The following is a 23,643-nucleotide window of genomic DNA, read 5'->3' as shown; positions in this document are numbered from 1 at the left end:
TGAGGTAACTATAACTCGTACCCCCGCCAGGCACAGTTTTTTCATCAAACATTTTACTGCAAATATTAACAATGATGTTAACAAAAATGTCATGAGTGTCAAAATGTGTGGAGTAATTACCAGTACATGGCAAGAGCATGAGTTATAGTTATCTTACCCCGCAGATCCACTGCGACTTCCACCAAAAAGCTTTAAAAAGTGTTTTTCCTCTGTGACCCCACTGTGAGGAAGGGCATCTTTTGACATGGCTTGCCCCCCACTTTGTGCATGGAAAATTATGTGGTTTCAAATTGTGAGTGCCCTGGGGCCTGCTAAACAGGCTCCCAGGGCCAGATCACTTTCCACAAAGCTGTACTATGTTTGGCACTTCCACCACCTGTGTAAGTCCCTAGTAAATGGTACCCCCGGTACCTAGGGCACTGGTACTGAAGAGGGCCCCTCAGAACTGGAGCATCCATTGTGCCACTCCGAGAGGCACCCCACCAGCCTCATGCAGACTGCCACTGCAAGTGCATGACAAAGTGAATCTAAAATTGCAAACTTGACATGGAGCGCACCGAGAATGCCATGCCCAATAACACTGCATGCAATTTAGGTAAGCCAACCCTCTGGAGGGCCTTCCAGGTCTAAGAGAGGGTGCACTATAATGCATGTGAGGGCATATGTGTGCAAGAGCAAATATGTTCCTACTGTGTCTTTGCTAAACTTTAATACATAGTAAGTATAAAGGGGAGCCATGGCAAATACATTTGCTGAACACTGGTCATTACAGGATCCCCAGCTACATACTGGCCTCCCTGAACCCTGGGTTGTCAAACAACTCAGAATAATAAACCCAATCTGATGCCAGTGCTGGATTTAGTATAAAATTAGAGGTGCCCTCTGTAAAACCCACCTGCCCTGGCATGGTTGCTGACTGGTCCTAACAAAACTGCCACCACCAGACATGAGTTTGGACGCCTGGGGTGAGAACCGTTTGCTCTCAGGAGCCAGAACACAAAGCCTTTCCGGTGTGGAGGTGCTACCCCTCCTCTCCCAGACAGGCACTCTGCACCAACGGTCAGCTTTAAAGGCTTTACCACCTTTGAAACCTGTCCTCTGCCTCTGCTGCTAGCAGCAGATGCCCACCCAATGATTGTTCACTCGTTATGAGCGAGAAAACCGGCAGGAAAACTAGCAGGATAAGTCGGAGTGGCCATCCCCATTCCGTAACGCCCCTTAAATGCTGTATTTAGGGGTCATTCCTAGACCAACAGATTAGATTTGATGGGCACAAGAGTAGAAGTCCTGTTGCACAAAGAAAAAGGCGTCAAACTTTACCTGCTGCTCCAAAGACACGGTCATTGCCGCTGAGGGGTCACCTGGAAACCGGAAAGACTCTACAAACCCCCAGAGGACCTCCAGCATTCTAAAATTTGCCAAGAACCTCCCTATGAGTGAAGGTATCACTTCCTGCACCCCACAGGCAAGATACCAGTGAAGTCCAGTTCACTGACCGGCCAGTGACCAGCAAACCAGACCCATCAGCCTGACCAAAATTTGCACAACACTTCTGAACGACAGAACCTACTAATGTGCCAAGTTTTGTGGTACTAAGGCATTCACTGTCCAAAAGGTATCAATACCCATGGCACTGGACCCCCAACTTCAGACACCCAGAAGCAAAGTCTACTCTGGACTCCAAAAAGCCCAGAAGAAAGCACCAGTCGAGGGACTTCAGGGCACCCAAGAATCACCCCCAGAATAGCCCAGCTGATTTGCAATCCAACTTCCAGTGATCTCCTCCTGATTCCAAGGGCCCGAAGATGCACAACTCTTGGCTGACCTATCAACGCTGCACCTGGCCTCCCTGGGCCCTGCATCAACATATCAGCTGTGCTCTGGGGGTCCTGAACCCCTTGCCACCTTTACCTTCCCATGGGATCCACCAGACTTACCTTAAGTCCAGCTGTGTAGGGTGTTTTCAAGTGGTCCCCTTCTCCTTTGTGCGCCAGCTCCAAAACTTTCAGATGCTGCTTCCTCCAAAAATTGGGAGTCGCCCGCACTTCTACAGCTGTCCCACAGGACATCTTGACGACCTCGATCTAGAAAGAAAAGGTGACACTTCTGAGAGCATGCCCTGTTTTTGTATGCATTTTTAGAGTTTCTCCCATTGATTTCTATAGTGTGTAATTATGCCCAAGAACAGAAAATTTACTAAATTTTGAAATATAACTAAAAAAGTACTTAAAATATTTTGATGATCTTGTTCTTGAAAATTGTATGAAAATCTGAAGAATTTTTGTAAATTGGTCTCGAGTTATTCTTCTAAGCGTGTACCCACATTTATTCATATTGTGAGTACAACAAATTCTTAGCATATCTCCTGGATTAGCCTAAAGGCTCACCCACACAATCACAAAAACTGAGCATTAGGTGGTCTGCCTTTTACCTCTGGATACCAAGGAGTGGTTGCTGTGACTCTCTGCACAGTGCACATCATTTTTTACACTAGATCACCAGCCTCCTACATCCAGCTTCAGAGCTAAGGGGTCATGGTGTCCCTAACCTGTCCCCTTTTCTTTTTCTTCCTGCCACCATGCTTGGTGCAATAACCAGCACAAATTACAAGGATGTATTTAATGGAATCAAATTGAGCTGTGCTCATTCTTTTTCCCAAGAAATCAAATGCCCTAGAGCTATGATTGCTACATAGAACATAAAGGTAAAGCACCTTGTGCAACTCTTGCACCGGCCAAGAAGGAGCACAGTCCGCCTCCTGCTTTCTCATAAAAAAGCCAACATGCTTGGTAAAAATCACTTCTTAGCGGTCCTTGTGCTGCCTTTCAAATAAACACAAAATCCCATAGGCATGGCCCAGCAATATAAAGTAAATTCCATTCATGTTGTGAACTGTACAGGCAAATAAATAGGGCATCCTGCACACTGTGTATTAATTCTTTTGCAGATATATAAAGCATAAATATTCCTGGATCTGACAGTGCTACTACCACAGTTTAATAACTAATTTCTTTGTATATTGAGACAAAGAGCAGGGCAGTGTAACACAGGTTAGCAATACAGAGAACCTAACACCCTAAGATGTACATATATCTGGTGTCCCAAGTAGAAAAATGAAACTGTGCAGAGAAGAGAAGAGAATTAGGAATAAGAAAAAAGGAAGAATTAATAATAGGAATAAACAAGGGAAGACAGAAAATAAAAGCTGAATTCTCTATAAACACCACAAAATAATTATCCCCATGATTTTGCACTGAGCCATAAAGAGTAAACACTAATAATCACTGATTTGTAAAATGTTTAAAAACACTGATAAACCTCAACCAAAATTTACAACAAATGTAAACTGAACCAGAAAAGCCTAATTATAGATTAACAAGCATAAAAACTGTAAAAAAGTACAGTGATAATGTTTGCAGGGATGATTAGGAGGATGTGGTGATTCATGTAAATATTGCAATATATTTACCTGGAGTATTACTAATAAGGTATTTAGGCTTCATTATTGTGATGGTTTATAGGTCGAGGGTTAGCGTTCAACGTGCTGTATACTTTTAAGTATACTTATACTGTGGATTCAAGTGATTTCATTTCATGGTTCCAGTGTCCTTTAAAAATCTTTGGGGGTCATTCTGACCATGGCGGTAAAATCCGCCAGGGCCAACGACCGCGGGAGCACCGCCAACAGGCTGGCGGTGCTCCCTTGGGCATTCTGACCGTGGCGGTTCAGCCGCGGTCAGAAACGGAAAAACGGCGGTGTCCCGCCGGTTTTCCGCTGCCCTGGGGAATCCTCCATGGCGGCGCAGCTTGCTGCGCCGCCATGGGGATTCCGACCCCCATACCGCCATCCTGTTCCTGGCAGTTTTGGCCGCCAGGCACAGGATGGCGGTATGGGGTGTCGTGGGGCCCCTGGGGGCCCCTGCAGTGCCCATGCCAATACCACTGGCATGGGCACTGGCATGGGCACTGCAGGGGCCCCCGTAACAGGGCCCCACCAAGATTTTCAGTGTCTGCCATGCAGACACTGAAAATCGCGATGGGTGCAACTGCACCCGTCGCACCCCTTCCACTCCGCCGGCTCCATTCGGAGCTGGCATCCTCATGGAAGGGTGTTTCGCGCTGGGCTGCCGGGCCGCCTTCTGGCGGTCGCCCGCCAGCCCAGCGGGTGACCCAGAATACCCGTGGCGGTCTTTTGACCGCGCAGCGGTATTCTGGCGGTTCCAGCCAGGCCGGCGGCTTCCGCCGCCAGCCGGGGTCAGAATGACCCCCTTTGTTTGCTAGTGGTCAGTTCCGCCTCTTTGTCCTGCCTTTTTCTCTTTGGGAGCAGCACAAAGTACTGTAGAATTATGCTATGTTCCGTTTATCTCTTCTGTGTGGGACTTTTTTTTGTATTTGCCTGTTTGTCTTACACTGTGGGTGTGTGTTCAGTCCCTCCTCCCCACCAGTTCCCTCTGTAAACATAGACCAACAGCAGAGGGGGGCTTTTCCAGGGCCAGTCACCCTTGCTCCCTTTCTCTTGTTATTTTCAGACTGTGTGGCAAGAAAAGTCCAGTGAGTAATTTCCAATGCTAAGAGCTCTAACTCAAGCAAACACGAGACCATTGCATTCCAAATGATTGTATAGACTTACAATTTATTAACATTACGATCTCCTAGAAATGTGCTCCGCTCTCCTGAATTCATTGAAGCTGCACGTCAGGTCCCTGTGACAGCATCTGGCTTTAATCAGAAAAATGGGAGGGGGAGGGCGTGTTTATCTCCCTGCATTCCAGCCCAGGGGCTTCTTAGTGCCAAGCAGCACTGAAAAGTGCACGTTATTACCTCCCACAGTTTTATTGGGGTAGCACTTTTCTTTATCTAATTTATTTTGAAGATCAGCTCAGACTCGGGGAGCAGCAGAAGTAAGTGCTGTACAACACAGCCATACTGTGCGTTATTGTCCCTGTGCTTTTCCACTCATGCTGCAGATATTTCGCTGGGGTTCTAGATATCCGGTACTGGCTTTCACCTCTGCGGTTCGGAAAATACGTATGCACCGCATCGGTGCAGGTGGGTATTTTCCTAGCATGATTTTAGCCCGACTGGATTATATTTTTGGGCTTAACAACTGGCATATTCGGTGTGCTAGCATCCAGCTCAGAGTCCAACCCGGTAACTATGCGTCGAATCACAAGCCCTTCACTGTGGCTCTTGCACCCATTTCGCTCCTGTAGTCCACCTTGGGGCAGAGGTAACGCTGTAGGTAATGATTGTGCCCCTCTAGCACTACCACTCCATAGGACTGGGCTTCATCCCCAACCCCCCAAGTACGAAACAAGGCGACTGACTTCTTATTAGCATACTGATAGGGCAACTGGAATTACTACAGGCTGCTGTGCGATCTGCATATTTTTGAGTTTGCCTCACTTGTAACCTAAAGCATAATTTGACTCAGTTTACTCAAACTTATCGCATAATTTTTTTTTCCCCACCTTATAATTCAAGTGGCCCTGCTTATAAGATAGAGTCCAGATATGCAGACTGTGGTGGTGTTTAAAATGTTTTCCTTCCTGCCACAGCAGTCACACACTTCCTTTTCTGCTCTCCTCGCCTCAGCGCCAGTAGCTTATGACAGCATCTGTTCCAATAAAGGTTATTTCTGTTGTTTCAGTAACTTGCACACGTTTTATTGTTCTATTGAAAAACAGAATTACAAAATCAGCCACAGGGCTAATTCAAGAAAAAAAAAAAAAAAAAAAAAAACTTTAGATATGACTGCTGATACCACTGGCAAAACTCCAGCTCTGCATCATAACATTTTAATCTGGAAAAAAAATGACAGAATGAGGGGGAATTCCAGAGGACATTAACAACATGAGAGCATTGCCTCTTTCATGGGTCCCTCAAAACTGCCCCTAGCTGGAGGGTGTGAAGTTTTCTTGGGCCAGCCACATTCCTTTCAGTGATTGTATATAGTGGGAGGGGAGAGAGCGGATGTTTTGAAAGAGTTTGCCTAAGGGCACTCCCTCCCATCGGTGGTATAACTGCTCACAGTCACAGCCCTTAGTCTCTGCTGTTCTACATGTATGGGAGATGTTTGCTCCCATGTGGTGCACATTTTCCCAAGCTTCCTTCTGTTAACTACTGTCTCCTTCAGTCCATCCCAGTGGACTATCTGAGCACAGTAATGTGAAGAACCTTTGAGGGCAGTGCCCCCAGTAAAGGTGTGAGTATTTAAATGTGTTCCTAGTTTTTTTTTTTGTTATTGCAGGAAGAGCATGCCAAAACTTGAATCCCATTCCCCAATCTTGTTCAAACCTGCAAGTGACAGAGAGAAACCCTTGTACACAGACTAGTGCTCAGTGGGCCTGACATCGTCTTCTCAGCACTTTGGGAAAGTGCTGTGATTTGGCTCAATGCTCACTTGTATGGTGCATCATAAAACGAAGGAAGGAAACAAATTAAATCTGCCTTTGTACATTTTGTGGTGTTTTAACAGCAGACACAGTGATCTACAATATAGATTCAAGACATTGGCAAAGCGAATAGCTCTGGCTAAACACTTATAAGGTCCCAAAGGCAAGACCTATTGGCTATGCCAATAGTTTGTGCACTGCTGCTGTGCTGTATCTGTGCTGTGTATGAGTGAAGCTTGCACTGCTGCCTGTACTGTATGTGCACTGTGTGTGATAGGAGCGTGCACTGCTACCTGTGCTGTATCTGCAATGTGTTTGAGGGAAGCTTGCACTGCAGCTGCCTGTGCTGTATCTGCTTGGTGTGAGTGAAGCTTGCACTGCTTCTGTGCTGTATCTGTGCTCTGTCTGAGGGAATATTGCACTGCTGCTGTGCTGTATCTGATTGTGTGTCAGAGAAGCTTGCATTGCTCTTGTGCTATATCTGCGCTGCATGTGAGGGAAGCTTGCACTGCTGCCTGAGCTGTGTGTGAGGGAAGCTTACACTGCTGCCTGTGCAGTATCAGATGTGTGTGAGGGAAGCATGCATTGTAACTTCTGTGAGGGAAGCTTGCCTAGTACCTTCTATGTGAGGAAAGTTTGCATTGTATCCGCTCAGTGAAGAAATAAACTATCTATCCCTCTCTATCTTCCTTTCTATCTATTCTATTCAGCTCTCACCAATATATATTTACCATGCCACATAATTCCAATACACAAATACACTATGTACCACACAATTCCATACGCAAAATTCCACAAGAAACAGTTAAAATAAAAAAACAAATTTTTTGACTCCACACTACACACATTCCCTACACTCCAAATCAAAAACACATAAATAAAAGACATTGGCCCTCATTATGACATTGGCGGTAAAAACCATCGACCGCCAAGGCGACGGCCGCCAAAAGACTGTCGCTGTGGCTACCAGCCGACCGCCATATTATGACCGTAGCCGGAATACCGCCAGAAGGATGGTGGAATTCCGGCTACGGTCATGGTGGCGGATGGCAGTAAAGTGGCGCTGCTGCCAGCAGCAGCACCACGCCAGTAGACCGCCGCAGACCATATCATGACCCATGATACCATCTGTCAGTGTTCTGTTGGCGGACGCTGCTGCTGGCAGAAGCGCCCCGCCCGTCTCCTTCCAGAGGACCCCCTGAAATCAGGTAAGTTGGGTGCTCTGACAGGGGAGCGGGGTGGGGGTCTTGTGTGTGTGTATGTGTGTGTGTGTGTGTGTGTATGTTTGTGTGTTCGTGAATATGGGTCTGTGTTGCGTGTGGTATGTGTGTGCAAGTGTGGATGTGTGAGTGCATGTATGTTATGTTGTGTGAATGCATGTGTGCTTGTTTGCATGTCAGTGTGTTTAATATGTGTGTAAATGGATGAATGCATGTGTGGGTGCATGTAGGTATAAGTGTGTGTATGAGTGTGTGTGATGGTGCGTGAAGGTGCGTGTATGTTGGGGGTGTGTCTGGAAAGGGAGGGGGTGAGAGGGGATCTGGGGAGGGGGACGGGGGCAGGGAAGACCCCTATCAGTGAGAGGGAAGGGATTCCCTGTCACTGATAGTGCCTACCGCCATGGTTTTCATGGCGGTAAGGAGGCCACGAAAACCATGGTGGTAGGTGGGGTCATAATCCCACGGGCGGTCTAGTGACGGCTGCCTGGCAGGACGGAGGCTGTTACCGCTGTGGCGGACGTAGTGGTACATTGGCAGTTTGGCTTGGGCCAAACTGCCAATGCCATATTATGGGGAAAAGTACCGCCAGTCTGCTGGCAGTACTTTTCTCCATAATACCGCCATCCACCAGGGTCGTAATGAGGGCCTTTGTCTTTTACAACACCAATAGCTTGCACTCTCACAAATACGATACCTATTGCATTGCAAATGCTTGTTATTTTTGTGCCTTTCTGTTAAGGCATTGTGTGACTTCAGTCACTGCTCATATCTAAAGGATGGCCTCTCTCCCATTGTTCTTTAGATTGGTTACCAACATAAATAAATACATATTATAACACAATCCATTTTTATAACTACGTCTAAACTGTAAAAACATCTAACCAGGGATACTGACCTAGACTTATGCATCCGTGGAGCCCCAGAACTAAAGCGCTGGCATGATAGAGGGGCATCGAAGTGTAGATAACATCTTCAGAAGTGACTCTGCATATCTCAAACATAGTTGGCCCCAGGCAGAGATTTCTATGTTTAATAATTGCAGCCTTCGGTAGACCTTTGAAAATATGAAATAGAAATGCAAAATAAGTACAATGCGAGAGATGTAGCCCTATCATAGGTCACAAGGTAAAGAGCATCTTAGTGCGGGGTGATCACCTCAAGTGTCCAGAGCAGCAGTGGAAGATTGTTGAACAAGCAGACAACAAGCACAATAGTTCCGAAATGTACTTTAATTATCCTTTTAAAACATTGTTCAAGGTATTCCTATGACCAACAGATATATGTATTCTACATGTATGGTGTAAACCTTGTGAGAAAGCAATGCAGCAGTTAACGTGGAAAGTCTGTTGTACTTGTTAACGCAGAAGCTTTTAATGAAATTATTAATGATTATTCATGTACTCTGAGTGTTGAATTTGTGTGGAAAATGTATTAACTTAGAGAAAAATAATGCACGCATTTGAAGGTGCGCCCACCAGAGTGTCGGCCAAGGTTCATGAAGTGTACTTATTAATGGCTTATTGATATGCAGTGTTGGGTTTATGTTTGAACTAATGTAGTAATATGTCATATTAAGGGTTATGCAGTATGTACTAGCTTTATTAATTATAGACCTTAACTTAACGAGGTCTTGGCCTAGTTGCACGGCCTCATGTCAAGCTGCATTGCTTAGGCATTTAATAAAATGGATGCTTCAAGAATTAAATTATGATTGTCCACTGTGCTGACCAAGTGCTCGTATCTAAAATTCTTTCTCATGAGAACTGCTTGCTAGGAGATTATGTACTTGCCAGTGCAACAATGTCTAATATAATGTATGTGAGTTCTCAGGATAAGACAAAGAATTCACTTACTGGAGTCTAAGCTGCAACATTATTGTTACCAGATGAGCGCCATGACGAGAATGGAAGGGACAAGAATCAATCATTGTCATGTGAATCATGTACTAGTAGAAATGTAGATTTGAAGTTATAGTTTCATTGGACTAAATGCAATCATGCGATTTTTGAACCAATATGGACTTGGGAAGTAGTTTTAGGAAATCTAACTTAGCCAGACTGCACTGAGGGAAGACAGGCCATTTGCCCATTTTTGATTTTGCCTAAAGGCCATCACTTTCTTGAACGTCTTGAGAAGAGGCATGCTTAACTTTAGTGCTTAAAGAGACTTTACCTTTTCTGAACTTTAAAGTTGAAGCCTGATGTTTGGTGATCAAACTGATGTCCTGAGAACGAAGACTGTCACAGCTTGCTGATCGAAACGGAGGATAGGTATATTGACTATGATTCTGTTTGCTAAGTCTATTTGCTTTTGTTTCTAGGTACCAACCGCTAATTTGATGGAGCCATAGTTAGATGTTTTTCTAAATTTGAGTGACTAAATTGTTTTGCATGAAGCCCAAACATGCTTCTAATCTGATGTTAGTTAGGGTTCTCACTGATGAAGTTCGTTACATGTAATAACAGTTGATGTCTTTTCTTTGCTAAATCTAAATGTATGTAATGTCATTTGCGCAGCTATTCTTGCTAATAATTTGTATTGTAACCTTAGAATATGTAGTAGCCCAAGCTTTGATTAGATTACGATTCATTCGCCGCTTTGGTCAGCCAGTGTTGTTTCTGGAAGTTTATCATTTGATTTTGAGATTGAGTTACATAACATTAGCATTGTTAATATAGGGAAATAAACATTTTAACTTTTATATAAAGGTGTGGTTAAACATGGCTGAAAGGTCATGGTGTGTGACAATTACTGACTCCTATTGATTACTAAAGTTATTGATTATTATTGGTTATTGATTTGTCATGTACAGGATATATGGTGACAAAACCTCAAAGTGAGTCAAAAGGTTCATCAACTTATTCATGTCTCCTTGTAAGTTTACTTATTAAGGTGCGACGCGCTATCCAACATGGTAGCAGAGGATGGTTTGTATCCTTAAGAGCCCATTATAGAGGTCCGGTACATGGTTTGTCTCCTTAAGCAAGAGCCTATCATAGAAGCCCGGTACATGGTTTTTAAGAGCCTATCATCACAGAGATTTCGATTTGTTTAGATTCAATGATACAAATTGGAGAGAAAATGTGCCCATAAGTCCCTAAAGTGACTTTCCCAGAATCTCAGAGCTTGCCAATGGTTGTTTGAGAATGTTCTCGGCATTCTAGTGATAGTGTGAATGAAGTAGGTTTTGCGCTTGCATAGCTTATGCAAATCGCAGGTGAATTGTGGTGTTTGTGAGGGCTTAGAGAGTTTGCGTATTCCAAATGAAGTTGTAGAAGGAGTGTGCATACTCAGAAATGTGAGAGTAGGGAAGTCGTCGAACATCACATGTGTGGGCGCTTTGTGCTAAAAAATTGCCCACGTGGTTGTTGGTATACGGACACTGTGTGGTCTAAGACTCCGGAGTATATTGAAAAATGTTTGAGGCACTTGTTTTTTTCGTTGTAATTTGTCTGGTTTAATAGGTCAATCGGGTGTGGTCGACAAGTCAGAGTGTGAGTAAAAGTGAGTGAAAGAATTTTTCAAATGAGATCTGGTGAGTCCTATTTGCACCAGATAGTGGGGTGAAGGATTAGGGCATGCAAGCGCTCAGGATCATAAATTGCATAAATTTAATTCAAGTAAACATGAAAGCAGAAAAAAGCAAGGGTGCCAGCACAAGGGAACACACCCATCCCTTACAGGTTATAATAACCCAAACAAACAATAGTATATAGTGCGGCACACCTAACAAAGACTTCTTATATAAATATACTCAGTAGATCATTAGAAAGAGTCCAACATCCACTTTTAATACATGTTTGAAAGAGTCAAGTCTTATTCAGTGCTTTAAATAGTTATTCCTCATTCATGTACACATGTCTTCATAGCGGTGCAATTCAAACCAAGTTTGACAACATCTCCAAACTGGTACAATTTAAGCCAACACGTGTTTCGTCTTGGGAAAACTCCAATCAGCTCCCAAACGACTTCTTCAGGGCTACAATTGTAAATATATTCATTGAGTTAGCAACCAAAATACTAGAACTTAGTCATTGAAAGTCTCAAAAAGGAAATTTTAGAAAGAAACTCTAGTTGGAGCCTAAACAAAATAGCCGAACTGCTTACCGCATAGTGACTTATTTCTAACAAGAATAACCCAAATAGGTGGAATGGGAACCGAAAAAATAGAAATAGATGTGTCTACCCACAAGTACCAAACTAAATGATTAAAAGAACAACAACCACTGGTGTGCACCGGCCACAAGTTCAAGTGTTCATATAAGAGGACACCACTGTGTTGATAATCATGCAATAACACTTAAAAGTCATACCTCCTAATCCTCAAAATGTTGACCTACTTCAAACGACAACCAACAACGTCCATGAAATATGAGCTGATAAGTAAGCGATGGACCGGGATCCTATAGGCAGTGTATGCACACGTTCCAGACTAAAAGATACAAATCAAAGAACAAAGAATAATGCTAATCCTTGCGCGGAAAGTCCTCAAATTGAAAGTGAGCCTACAAAATTCCACTTATGATTACCTATTTCACAGGGTTTAAATCCTTGAAGGTACGATTTCACATATCAGTATAAGTATCAATTCCAAGGATCAGTAAATATCAAGTACACCAGTCTTCGTTAAAAATCCAAATCTAGCGTGAAATCAAACAGAATGAAAATAATTAAATAGCAAACATTTTACATTAGTCTAAACACCACATTAAGAAATAATATTAAACCAAACCAAACTCCAAATGTCTCCTATTATTTATCCTAGATATAGATATGTGTAAAAGAAAACATCTTCAGTATTAATGCAACACTTAAAATGTATCGTAAGTAAAGGCTGTTAGGTACGCCAAGAAAATGCAAACACAGTACAGAACCACAATCGGGTTATCCATCCAACAAAACAAATATCTTAACAATAATGGAGACACCGGTACCCACCGCATCCGAGATGAGATTGAAGTGTGCCCCACAAGCGAACGTGAAAGGAGCAAGGGCATGCGAGTACGCAATTATTTCGTGGTGAGGAAGCTGTGAAACGCGAGTGCGCGACTCACGAGTCTGGCATCTAAGACCCGGAAGTAAAACTGTGCCGCCAGTTCAAATTGTATACGTGATGTCATGAAAATGAAAAGAGGACTACTGGAAAGCACGCACGCTGAATCATAAAACTAAAAAACAGACTATCATGAGTCAAAGAAGTCGGAATGACCTCAAAACAATGCAGGGGAAAGCACCATTATTTGCCGACTGTGCTATCATGATTAGACCCGAAAATTAGGAATCCAGAAAGGCCATCAAAATAAACCATCAAAATAAAAGCGCGCACTGAATGAAAACCAAAATTTCAAAAAAATTATACAATATAAGCAAGATAATGTTGCAAAAAGTCCCTACGAATAGAAGGTACACCATAATCCCAGATTTATGGGAAGCCAAACTAGACTCTAAACCAAAATTCCTAAAACAATAGTCATAATTCAATTCATCCTCAACTTGCAATTTTATATGCAACTAGCCATCCAGAACCTATTGTCCCTATGTAACGGGCAATTGGGCTAGATCAACAAGTATACTCAAGCTAACAAACAAATCATCCCTCTTGTTTGGGTTGGTGCTATAAGATTTGAAGGAGCACTAATATGTTGTCTCCTGAAGTTTAAACCAGAAAGAATAGTATCCAAATTAACCCATCTATATAAGATTAAACAGGGTATAAACAAAACCCTAGCGACGTTGTTGAAGGATTTTGATTCATAACTCAATGTTCAAACCCCATTGGAAATGGGAGAAAAATATAAACCAAATAACAAATTTTTTATTTGAACAGAGAAAACAGATAACAATAATAATGAATGGTTGAGTTAACCTAGGTATCAACAAATCTGGGTAACCTCTTAGTCTGCAAGGAAGAATTCCAACTCCCTTTCGGAGTTGAGACCCGATTCCACGGTCCTTAATCTCATGATCCAGAGTGCTTCTCTTTGCCGTAGGGCTAATTCTCTATTACCACCCCTCGGATCTTTGGGGATGTGTTCTAATCCAAAAAATTCAAAACTCTTATGATTGGTCTGTGAATTACAATTCATTATATGTATCACTATTGGATATTTCATGTCTACATTGTTAAGTGCTCTCACATGTTCAGCAATTCTACTCTTAAGTGCACGAATTGCTGAACATCAGTGAAAAATCCATAAAGTTTCTGAAGCAATTGTGTTACCTCACCTGTAGTAAAGGGACAAATTGGGTTTTGATTTTTGTTTAGTGCTCGTAATAATTTGCATTAGTTTCATGTGAATTTGAGTTTGGGAGGACAAGCTGCAAGACTTTGTCAGCTGCAGTGCTTGTGAGTGTGATGCATTGGGATAGGTTAGTTAGTGAGAAGGGTCGCACACCGATTGGCTGCCGTCCGTGAAACGCAATTGGTTGAGAAGGTGGGTGGAGAGAATTCTGGGATTAAAAGTCACTTCCTGATTTGATTTTGAATAACACAAAGATTGCAAAAATGAATTTTTTTAAAGCTTTAAACTGTGCTTTAAGGAGAGATATGTACATTACAACAAGTATAGGGGATATACAACCGTCAGAAGGTACACCAGTTTACATTATAATCAACCAAAAGGGTGCTGCGCCATGCCTTTGGTTGAAGCAGTAGTGCAAAGTGACAGAGAAGGATGGGAGTTTAGTGTTTCCTGCCCAGGGAACATTTAATTTGAGGAATTTAGAGAATCTGAATACGGCACTGTATGACCTAAAACCCCCTCCGAGACCAGCACAGTTCTAAGCATTGGAGATCTGGGAGTTAGTAGCAAAACAGCAACAGCAACAGCAACAGAAATTTGAGAGGAAAATGAGGAAGGCAGAGAGGACACTAGCGGAGGCTAGGTGGGACGACATTCAGAAATTTTGGAGAACCGAGACATTACAGGGGATTAAGTTGTTCCCAGCAATTACACAAGAAAATGAGAGAGGAGGAAGGAAAACTCCCAGAAAAACAAAGAGGAGCCCTTCTGAGAGTAGGGAGCATAGACCAATGTAGTCTAAAGGACCACTGACATATTAGGAAGAGTCAGACGATGATGAGTTTATTTTACAGCTATTGAGAAATCACCCTCCACCGTATGCAGCGCAAGAGAGTTGTTCAAGCACTAGTATGAATCCTGCAGCTCTGACCAAGGTTAACGCAACAATAATTCCAGTACAGGTTAATCCAACTATGACTCAGAGCCCAATGCAGAGCAGCCTTAATGCACCTGCCACTCCAGTAGCATAAAATCAGGTACCACAGCAGAGTGTCCCGAGATTATACCCTGATGTACCCATTGCTGGAACTGCCACAAACCTAATAGTGTCTACCGAACAGGTTTTCCTGAAACCAATGTTGGTTCAGACTGAGCCAGCTCCACTTTTGCTATCACAGGTGCAGCCACAGGTGTTGCCAAGATACACTCCGATAACAGGGACACAGTCAGATATGTCTGTACTAGTGAACTGGAATGCGGGAATCACGCAACACAGAACTTGAGTATCAGACCAAGCCCAGATGCTGTATCTGTACCTGTTACCATTGGTCCAATCGTACCTTTGTTTTCAGAGGAGAATAACAGAGCAGGGGACAGGCTGTCCTGAGTGAGAAAACAGTAAGGGGAGGACTTAATGAGAAAATCTGAGTAGTCTCTCCTGGGGGACAGACCTTTGATGGATTGAGATCATTACTAGACCTTAGTCCATTATGAGTTCCTCCGATACTATCATAGGATCGAATGTTAGTTAGAGCCTGAAATTATTGACACCGCAGAATCCGAATACAGTTGTGCAACAGGCACCACCTGTCCAGGTCAGCAATATTTTGTTGCAGGGCTTGACTGCCTAGCAATTGACTGAATTTTTAGATAAGCTGAATACCCCGCAAAGTACTCCTAAGGGAGAGGAGTACTTGGACTATACAAGACTAGAAATGGAAGCGGGTGAGCTCATTGAAGGGACTATGGGTGTGAACAGATTAGAGTCCTACACAGAAGCAGAGTTGAGATATCTATGCCAGAATATTATAAGGGAGGTGAGTAATGTGCATCAAAGGTTAACAGACCTGGCAGAGAAGTATGGCATAGAAATAGAGAAAACAAAACATTTGAAAAGGAGTAACAGATCAGATTTTGACACTAAAGATTTTGAACACATCAGATCTACTGGAATGAAGGCACACCTTAGGGAGTTACTTCAAAGTGCCCAGACCCGGGGAGCATTAGATAGATGGGAAGGCAGATGGGTAAAGAAAAGCGATGAAAGAAAAAGGGATTCTGCAAAGCTGACTGCAAATGTGCAGCAGAGTAAGGATCCGGTAAAAATCGTACCCATGAGAGAAATTCCAGGAGGGAACTTTGTTCATGTCCCTTGGAGTAGAAGTGACAATTTGTCTTTTACGAATGATTACCCTAGGTTGAGAGAGAGGCCAGTAGAATGGTACCAGCATATAGACAAGTTTGTGAAACTTGCAAAATGCCTGTGGGAAGACTTGAACACTCTATTAGAGATAGTAGTTCCAGCTGATTTGTGGACGGAGTGCAAAAGGAGTATAGATTGGCCGACAAAAGAACCAGAGAGGGATCAGGTTACAGGTGCGCTGTCTCCTGAGGTCATTAAATATTATTACAAAGTGACTGAATTTCTGAAAACAAGAATTTTGACCAAAACATTGACTGGCAGAGAATAGACAGCACAGCTCAAGAAGCCAAAGAGTCAGAAAATGCATATTATGAGAGATTGTTAGAGGCGTTTAAGCATTACAGTGGTACAGAAACAATTGAGCCGAAAGACATGATTAATTTTGTGTTCATATTTGTGGAAGGATTGAAGTCTGAAATTAGCCAGATGATTAAGAGTCATTTGATGTGCTGGCAAGCAAAGCCGATTGATGAGGTGTTGCAGTATGCAAAGTACTGTAGTGACAAGACTGAGTTGAAGCAGAGAAAACTGAAAGAAAAGGGGATATGGATGCAGTTTAAAGCTGCACAAACAGGGATGCATTGAAACTTTCCACAACAGCAACAACAGCAGCAACAGGGGAATATGGTGTTTCAAAATCAGATGAGAGATAGAGGTCGTGGAGGAATTGGTAAGATGAATCGTGGTCGAGATTTGGGTATTGTAGAGGTTCAAAATGATGTACAGGGAATGAAGAAATTGTTGCCTTGTCAAGATTGCGGAGCGGCCAGACATTGGAAGCGGGAGTGTCCAATGATGGTGCAGGAAGGTGTTGTTCAGCAAACAGGTGACATCAACTCGTCCCAAAACACTGGAGGACTGAGAATGAGAAGTCATAATCCGAACTTTCATAATAATGTGAATCAGATGCAAAATGTTCAACCCATGCAGCAGGTGCAAATGCCACATGTAAATGAGACAGTTGCAGCCAATGCAGCAGCATGTTCCAATAGTACGTAGACAGCAAATTCAAATACCTCAAGTCCCAATGGAACATCAGCAGGTGATGCTTCCTCAACAGGTCGCAGGTCAGAGGTCCAACCATAGTAATAATACAGCACACCAATTCCCATTACACAGTGAGATTTGAATAAACGATGATTGGGTGAGCAAGAGTTCAGATGAAGAGGAATGTGTGCTTGCAGCTTCCTTAGAAGTGGATCAGAAAGGCCCTTATGTAAAGGGAAAGGTAATGGGTCACAAGCTTTCATTCTTGGTTGACACAGGAGCTACACATTCTCCAGTAAGATCTGTAGAAGTTCCGAACTTGCCCCTTTCGGGAAAGACAGTTCAGATTGTAGGAGTAGCCAATCAGTATTTGACCACCCCAATTACAGAACCAGTTCATCTTAAGATTGGCACCTTCAAGGATTGCACAAATTCGTAGTCTGGGATTCAAGTCCGGTATCACTATTGGGAAGAGACTTGCTGTGTAAAACCAGGTGCTCGATTACTTGCTCAAATGATGGAATTGAGATACAAACAAATAGTGATGATGAGGATGACCCAGCTCCAGAGACAGGGTGCAAGACAATAAGTGAGGAGTACCCTCTGATTAATTTCTTTCCAGTGTTCACAGTGAAGAAGCTTCATCCTGATTTACGGGGAACGATTAAGGAGAAAGTGTGGGATCTGACAGGAAAAGAGATAGGTCTGATAAAGGGAGTTGAGTCAGTTAAAGTTCCTGTGAAGCCGAATGCAATTTTTCCTCAGATTCCCCAGTAACATATGCCACAAGATTTTCTTATAAAGGTTGCCCAAATAATTGCAGAATTTGTGAAAAAAGGAGTCTTGAAAGAGGTGTTGAGCAGCCCATGTAATTCACTGATAATGAGATTGAAAAAGCTCTGTGGGAAAGTTAGAATTGTCCAGGATCTGAGAAAAATAAATGACATTGTGATCAAATGTTGCCCCATGGTGCCAAATCCAGCTGTGATAATATTTCAAATTCCATGTGATGCTGAAGGGTTCACTGCTATAGACTTGTCTCAAGTCTTCTTTTCTGTGCCTCTTCATGAGGATAGCCAATTTCTCTTTTGTTTTAAATTTCTAGATTGAGTTTACTGTTGGTGTTGAATTTCTCAAGGGTTTTCAGAGTCACCTTCCATATTCAATCAGATCTTAAAAAAGAATTTGGAGTCGTTGGACTTGCCTTTCCAATCGACCTTGGTACAATACATTGATGACTTACTGATTGCGTCCGAAACAAGGGATGAGTATGACACGTATGACACGCATGAGACGCATGACACGATTGCCTTGCTGAACCATTTGGGAAAGTATGGCCATAAAGTGTCACCACTTAAATTGCAATACTGCCAGAAAGAAGTGAAATATTTGGGTCACCAGATTGAGAAGGGATCAAGGAAAATATCCAGTGAAAGGGTCACAACAATATTGCAGATGTGTCCCCAGCCACACAGAGAGATATCAGGATGTTTTTAGGGATGGTAGGTTACTATCACCAATGGATTCCTAATTTTTAGTCATTTCTAAGCCCTTACAGAAGCTGACTCACAAAGAAGTTACTGATCTCATAGTGTTAGGCCAGGCTTGTATGAAAGTGTTTTCTGAATTAAGGGGCAGTCTGTGCAAAGCTCTGGCTTTGGGTAGTCCTGACTACACAAAGTCTTTCACATTGTTTTGTCATGAGCGTGATGCATGTTCTTTCTCTGTCTTGACGCTGGTCAATGGACTTGTAAACTGCCCAGTAGCACATTTTTCTGCCACTTTAGACCCAGTCACATCAGTCTTACCAGGTTGTCTGTGGGCAATTGCAGCGGTTGGACAGAGCCTCACACATTGTGAAGGCATTGTGATGGGACACCCCTTAACTATCATGGTCCCTCATTCAAATGAAATCCTACTTACAAAGACGAAAACCCAGTACCTAACATGTGCAAGATTGACTAGGTATGAGACGAGTATTTTAGGGTCACCAAATGTGTCATTAAAAAGATGTACAGTGCTGAACCCAACAACCTTACTCCTTAATGAAAATGTTTAAATTGAAAAAAGTGGAAGACATTGAGCATGATTGTCTTGAAGTAACTGATCTGTACACAAAACCGAGATCTGACACCAGACTGTAAGAAAATGACCAAATTATCTTCATTGATGGTTCCTGTCTAAGAGACAATACAGGAGTACTGAGAGCAGGATATGCTGTTTGCACAATTTCTGGTATCCTGGAAATGTCCTGGCTTCAAGGAGTGTGTTCTATACAGGTAGCAGAACTGGTAGCCCTTACTGGAGCGTGCTATGTTTCTGCTGAGCTTAAAGTTACCACCTACACGGATAGCCAGTATTGATTTGGAATAGTCCATGATTTTGGCCAGTTGTGGTCACAGAGAGGTTTCATGGCCTCTTCTGGTTCACCAGTGAGAAATGGTGAGGGAATTAGAGAATTTTTGCATGCTATCTAAATGCCTGAAAAGATTGCTGTGGTGAAATGCAGTGCACACCTGAAATCGCAAGAGTTTGTGTCAATAAGAAATGGATATGTGGATCAAGTTGTAAGATTTTGCGCATTGAACTGTATATCATTCAAAGATAAGTGGGAATTGTTACCTGAAAAAGATGAAACATGTCCAAGTTTTGAATTGAAAGTAATAGACACATTGGAAGAATTGAAAACATTCCAGAATAATGTTGACTGGGAGGAAAAACATTCATGGGACAAAATTAAATGTGTACAGCGACAAGATGAATTGTGGGTTTCAGAAGAGGGTTAATTGGTTCTGCCAAATAGTCTGTTGTCCCAAATGGTCAGATTTTATCATGGTCACGCACATGTTGGGAGGGATGCAATGTATGTTTGCTCAAACACAATTGGTTCAATCCAAGGTTTAGACAAGTTGCTGAAGCAGTTTGCCATTGTTGCGTCATCTGCCAGCAAATGAACGCGGGGAAAGGGACAGTGGTTAATGTGAGTCACATTGGAAGAGCAGGAGGTCCATTCAGCAGAATGCAGATGGATTGTATTGAGATGTCTGTGTGTGGGGGTTTGATATATGTGTTGGTGATTGTCTACATCTTTAGTCACTGGATTGAAGCGTGCCCAAAATGAAGAAATGACAGCCTCACTGTAGCAAAACTGTTGCTTAGGGCCATGTTTTGGGTTTCTGATCTCTTTAGAATCAGATAGGGGAAGTCACTTCAACAATGAAGTAATTATATTACTGTGTGCAGCATTGAACATTGAGCAGAAGTTTCATTGTAGTTACTGCCCTGGAGCATCAGGACTAGTGGAACAGATGAATGGTACCCCGAAATCAAGAGTGGCAAAGATGTGTGTGTCCAAGAATCTGAAATGGCCTGATGCATTTCCTTTAGTTCTGATGACAATGAGAAACACACCCGAAAGGAAGACAGGATTGTCACTGCACGAAATCCTCATGGGCAGAGCAATGGGGTTGCCAGTGGTCCCTGCAAATGCACTTGTAAGCAATAGAGATGATATGGTGTTGACCTACTGCAAAGGTCTCGCTGATGTTGTTCACTCTTTCTCTAAGCAGGGGGAAGCTACCACACTGCCACCGATCCATGACCCAGGACACAACCTGAGAACCTGTGACTGTGTTGTGGTCGGAAACACATGTGGAAGACGTGTTTGGAACCTTGCTGGAAAGGCCCGTTCCAGGTAGTTCTGGTTACTACCACAGCTATGAAGTGTGCTGGAGTTTCTAAATGGATCCATGCAAGCCACATGAAGAAAGTGGCATGTCCTTTGGACGATGAAGAGGAGTTGTTGAGAATACCAACAACGACCAGACAAGCCTCAGAGCCGGAAGGAGAAGAAAAAGGAACTGAGGCCGGATCTGAGCTCGTTGAAGACGGTTCAGTCACTCTTGTGAGAGACAAAGGAGACCTCCAGGATGATGACAGTGAGCCAATCTCAATTGAGGCAGCAATAGAGCCTGGTCAGAGGAGGGCTTTCCCAGAAGTGGACAAATTTGAGAGACAAAGAGAGCAAATGCAAGATCTTGAGGGGGAAGGAGTTGAGATGGATCAAAGCCAATGTGATCTGACTCCTCCTGAACCAGTTGCAGGTCTGTCAAGAAAAAATCCTGCAGAGCAAGAAGAAGTTTCAAGTTCAACACTGAAAAATGCATTGACCAAGGGTCCACTGAAAGGAGAAAAGTGGCCTACATCACAAGCAAAAAGTAAGGAAAAAGTTATTGTGGCAACAATCGAGGAAGAAGTAGACACAACTAGAAGGAAAGAACTGAGTGTAGGAGAATTGAATGGAGATTGGTATAGTGATTCTGGTATAGTGGGAGATATATTTGGAGCAATGATACCTTCAGGAGGAGTTGTTATGAATTTGATAAACATTTGAAAGTTGTCTACTATTGTGGATAACATGCTACTAAATTTTTCAGGAGCCATACTCCTGATAGATACAGATTTAGCTGCTGAAAGAGCTATGACTCTTCGGAACAGGCTTTAATTAGACATTCTTTTAGTAAAGGATGGTAGAGTTTGTAAAATGATTAATTCTAAGCATTGCTGCTCATTTATTCCCGATAATAGTAAAGAAATTAGAAGCTTACTTACTAAGTAAGTACTGATTTGAAAGAGTTGAAAGAACCAGGTGTTTGTGAGAAAGTTGGCAAAGGATTTGCTTCAGAATAAAATTGGCTCAGCAACATTAGGAAAAGGATAATATTGTTGTTGTTGTTGTTAGCTTTATTTCGGTAGTAAAACTAACATAAATGCACATTATACAATACACATTTAAGAAGTATAAGGAGACAATGATATAAAATCCTCTGACTAAACAATGCTAAAAATAGAATAGTAAAAGTGCAAGATATGATAATATAAAAATATAATCAAATATTGCAAAAAGGTTGCTAATATACAGAGACACTAGTATAAAATCCTCTAGCTAGCAAATTTAAAATGCAAGATAAAAATGCAATATATCAAAAATAAAAAATATAATCAAATGTTACATGGAGGTCACTAAACAATCCAAAATTATCTATAGGTGCAACATTTTCGATTGTGTCTTCAAACTTGGGCCAGCTTTAATGTAATGCATTACAAATTGTCCCCAAACGTTTTGCCCTAATGTGCCAAATTGCATAATAAGAATCTTGCCAATGCACATACCACAATCCCGTGGGTGTTTGTTCTGCAGATCCTAAGAGCTAGAGGCTGATTACTGATGCCCATGGATCTGCACAGTGGTATAATCCATTGGTCCCGCTGCTTAGTATAAGCGGATCAATGGACTAAGACATGGGCAATACATTCAGCATACCCACAGCCCATTGGACATGAATCAAGATGGCTATCCTGTTGGAACCATCCACAGGGAAAGGCGCGTAATGGTAGCGATTCCAACCTGAACCTGATGTAAAGTGCACGTGCTATGGGGGATAAAATCAAATCCATATTTTTTCAAATTCATAATGGCATTTAACTGATATGAATCTGTCTATCAAACTAAAAGAAGGCACCTCGGCTAGCTTTTCTACTTGTAGGTTTAGCCATTATGCGTCCTTGACCACCTGTGCAGCATTTTTTGGAAGGTAAAGATGGTCTGACCAGAACACACCCAGCCCTAATTTAGTCAAACTGTTTTCAACATGATTGTACCATGGAATTTTTCTTGTTCTGTGTGTGTTCAGTAAGGCATTCAACCATGTTCTGTATGGGCTAAAAATGTCCATGGACCAGATCCTGATCCAGTACAATATTGGTCTTAAGGCAGCTATGTGAGTGACGGAATATAAATTTAGATCCATCTGAATGGGCAGCGTAGGAGAGCTTGAAGGTATATTTAATAAGGCTTTTATGAAAAAATGTCGTCTCGCTCTAACTCCTTCAGATTGCCATGCCCCCATAGCTCTGCTCCGTACAAAGCTCCCCCTCTAGCTTGTGCTTTATATATTTCTATTGCAGGAGATTGCCAATCTAGGGGATCTATTGGCAAATCTCAGAACACCACCCCCCCGAATTCTGTCTCAGTCTCATGTATGCCTTTGATAAATGGGCCTGCCATTTGTGCGTGTCCTCGAGTCTAACTCCCAGGTAATCAAAGTGTGTTTTCCTTTTCACAGTGAGAAAAGATCATTAGATATGCAGCAAAAGACATCACAGGTAACAGTACTTGTCATTTACTCCAGTACCTCATGTTGTTGTCAAATTCGTAAAGGAAAACATCTAGATTGCAGTGTTGCTGCGTGGATATGCAATCTACTGAAGAAGAACATAAACTGGGGAAAAGAGGGATAGAAAAGTACTTGCGGGGTCAAGGGCAGTACTATGAAATGTTCTGCTTTGAAAGAAATGTGGTTTCAGAGTGCAAACAAGAAAGTGAGACATAATCGGTAAAGGATGTAGAGTTGTGCTGTTACGGGGTGCAATGAATAGCTGGTGGGGGTACAACTGTGTGGGTAGTGGGTCCGTGGAATATGGAACGGAAGAGGTGGGGAGAGGGTGAGAATTCCCAGTATTCAGGCTTGGGTGATGCTCATCTGTGGGGCAATTAGGTATTGATTGCATTTTTAATTAAAAGGAGGGACGTACGG

The 23,643-nt window shown here is 42.6% G+C and overlaps 1 protein-coding gene across 1 annotated transcript in view; it reads right to left on the bottom strand.

Annotated features, from left to right (window-relative positions):
- LOC138299639 (long-chain fatty acid transport protein 2-like) overlaps nucleotides 1-23,643 on the bottom strand; it is a 645,148-nt gene that overhangs the window by 337,715 nt on the left and 283,790 nt on the right. Inside the window, exon 3 of the mRNA XM_069238086.1 lies at nucleotides 8,511-8,669. Coding sequence (XP_069094187.1) covers nucleotides 8,511-8,669 — 159 coding nt within the window. The remainder of the gene's footprint in view (nucleotides 1-8,510; nucleotides 8,670-23,643) is intronic.

This window comes from Pleurodeles waltl, chromosome 6 (assembly GCF_031143425.1).
Source record: "Pleurodeles waltl isolate 20211129_DDA chromosome 6, aPleWal1.hap1.20221129, whole genome shotgun sequence".
NCBI classification, from domain to species: Eukaryota; Metazoa; Chordata; class Amphibia; order Caudata; family Salamandridae; genus Pleurodeles; species Pleurodeles waltl.
The sequence above is the reverse complement of the archived record's forward strand: the minus strand, read 5'-3'. Positions and strand labels throughout refer to the sequence as shown.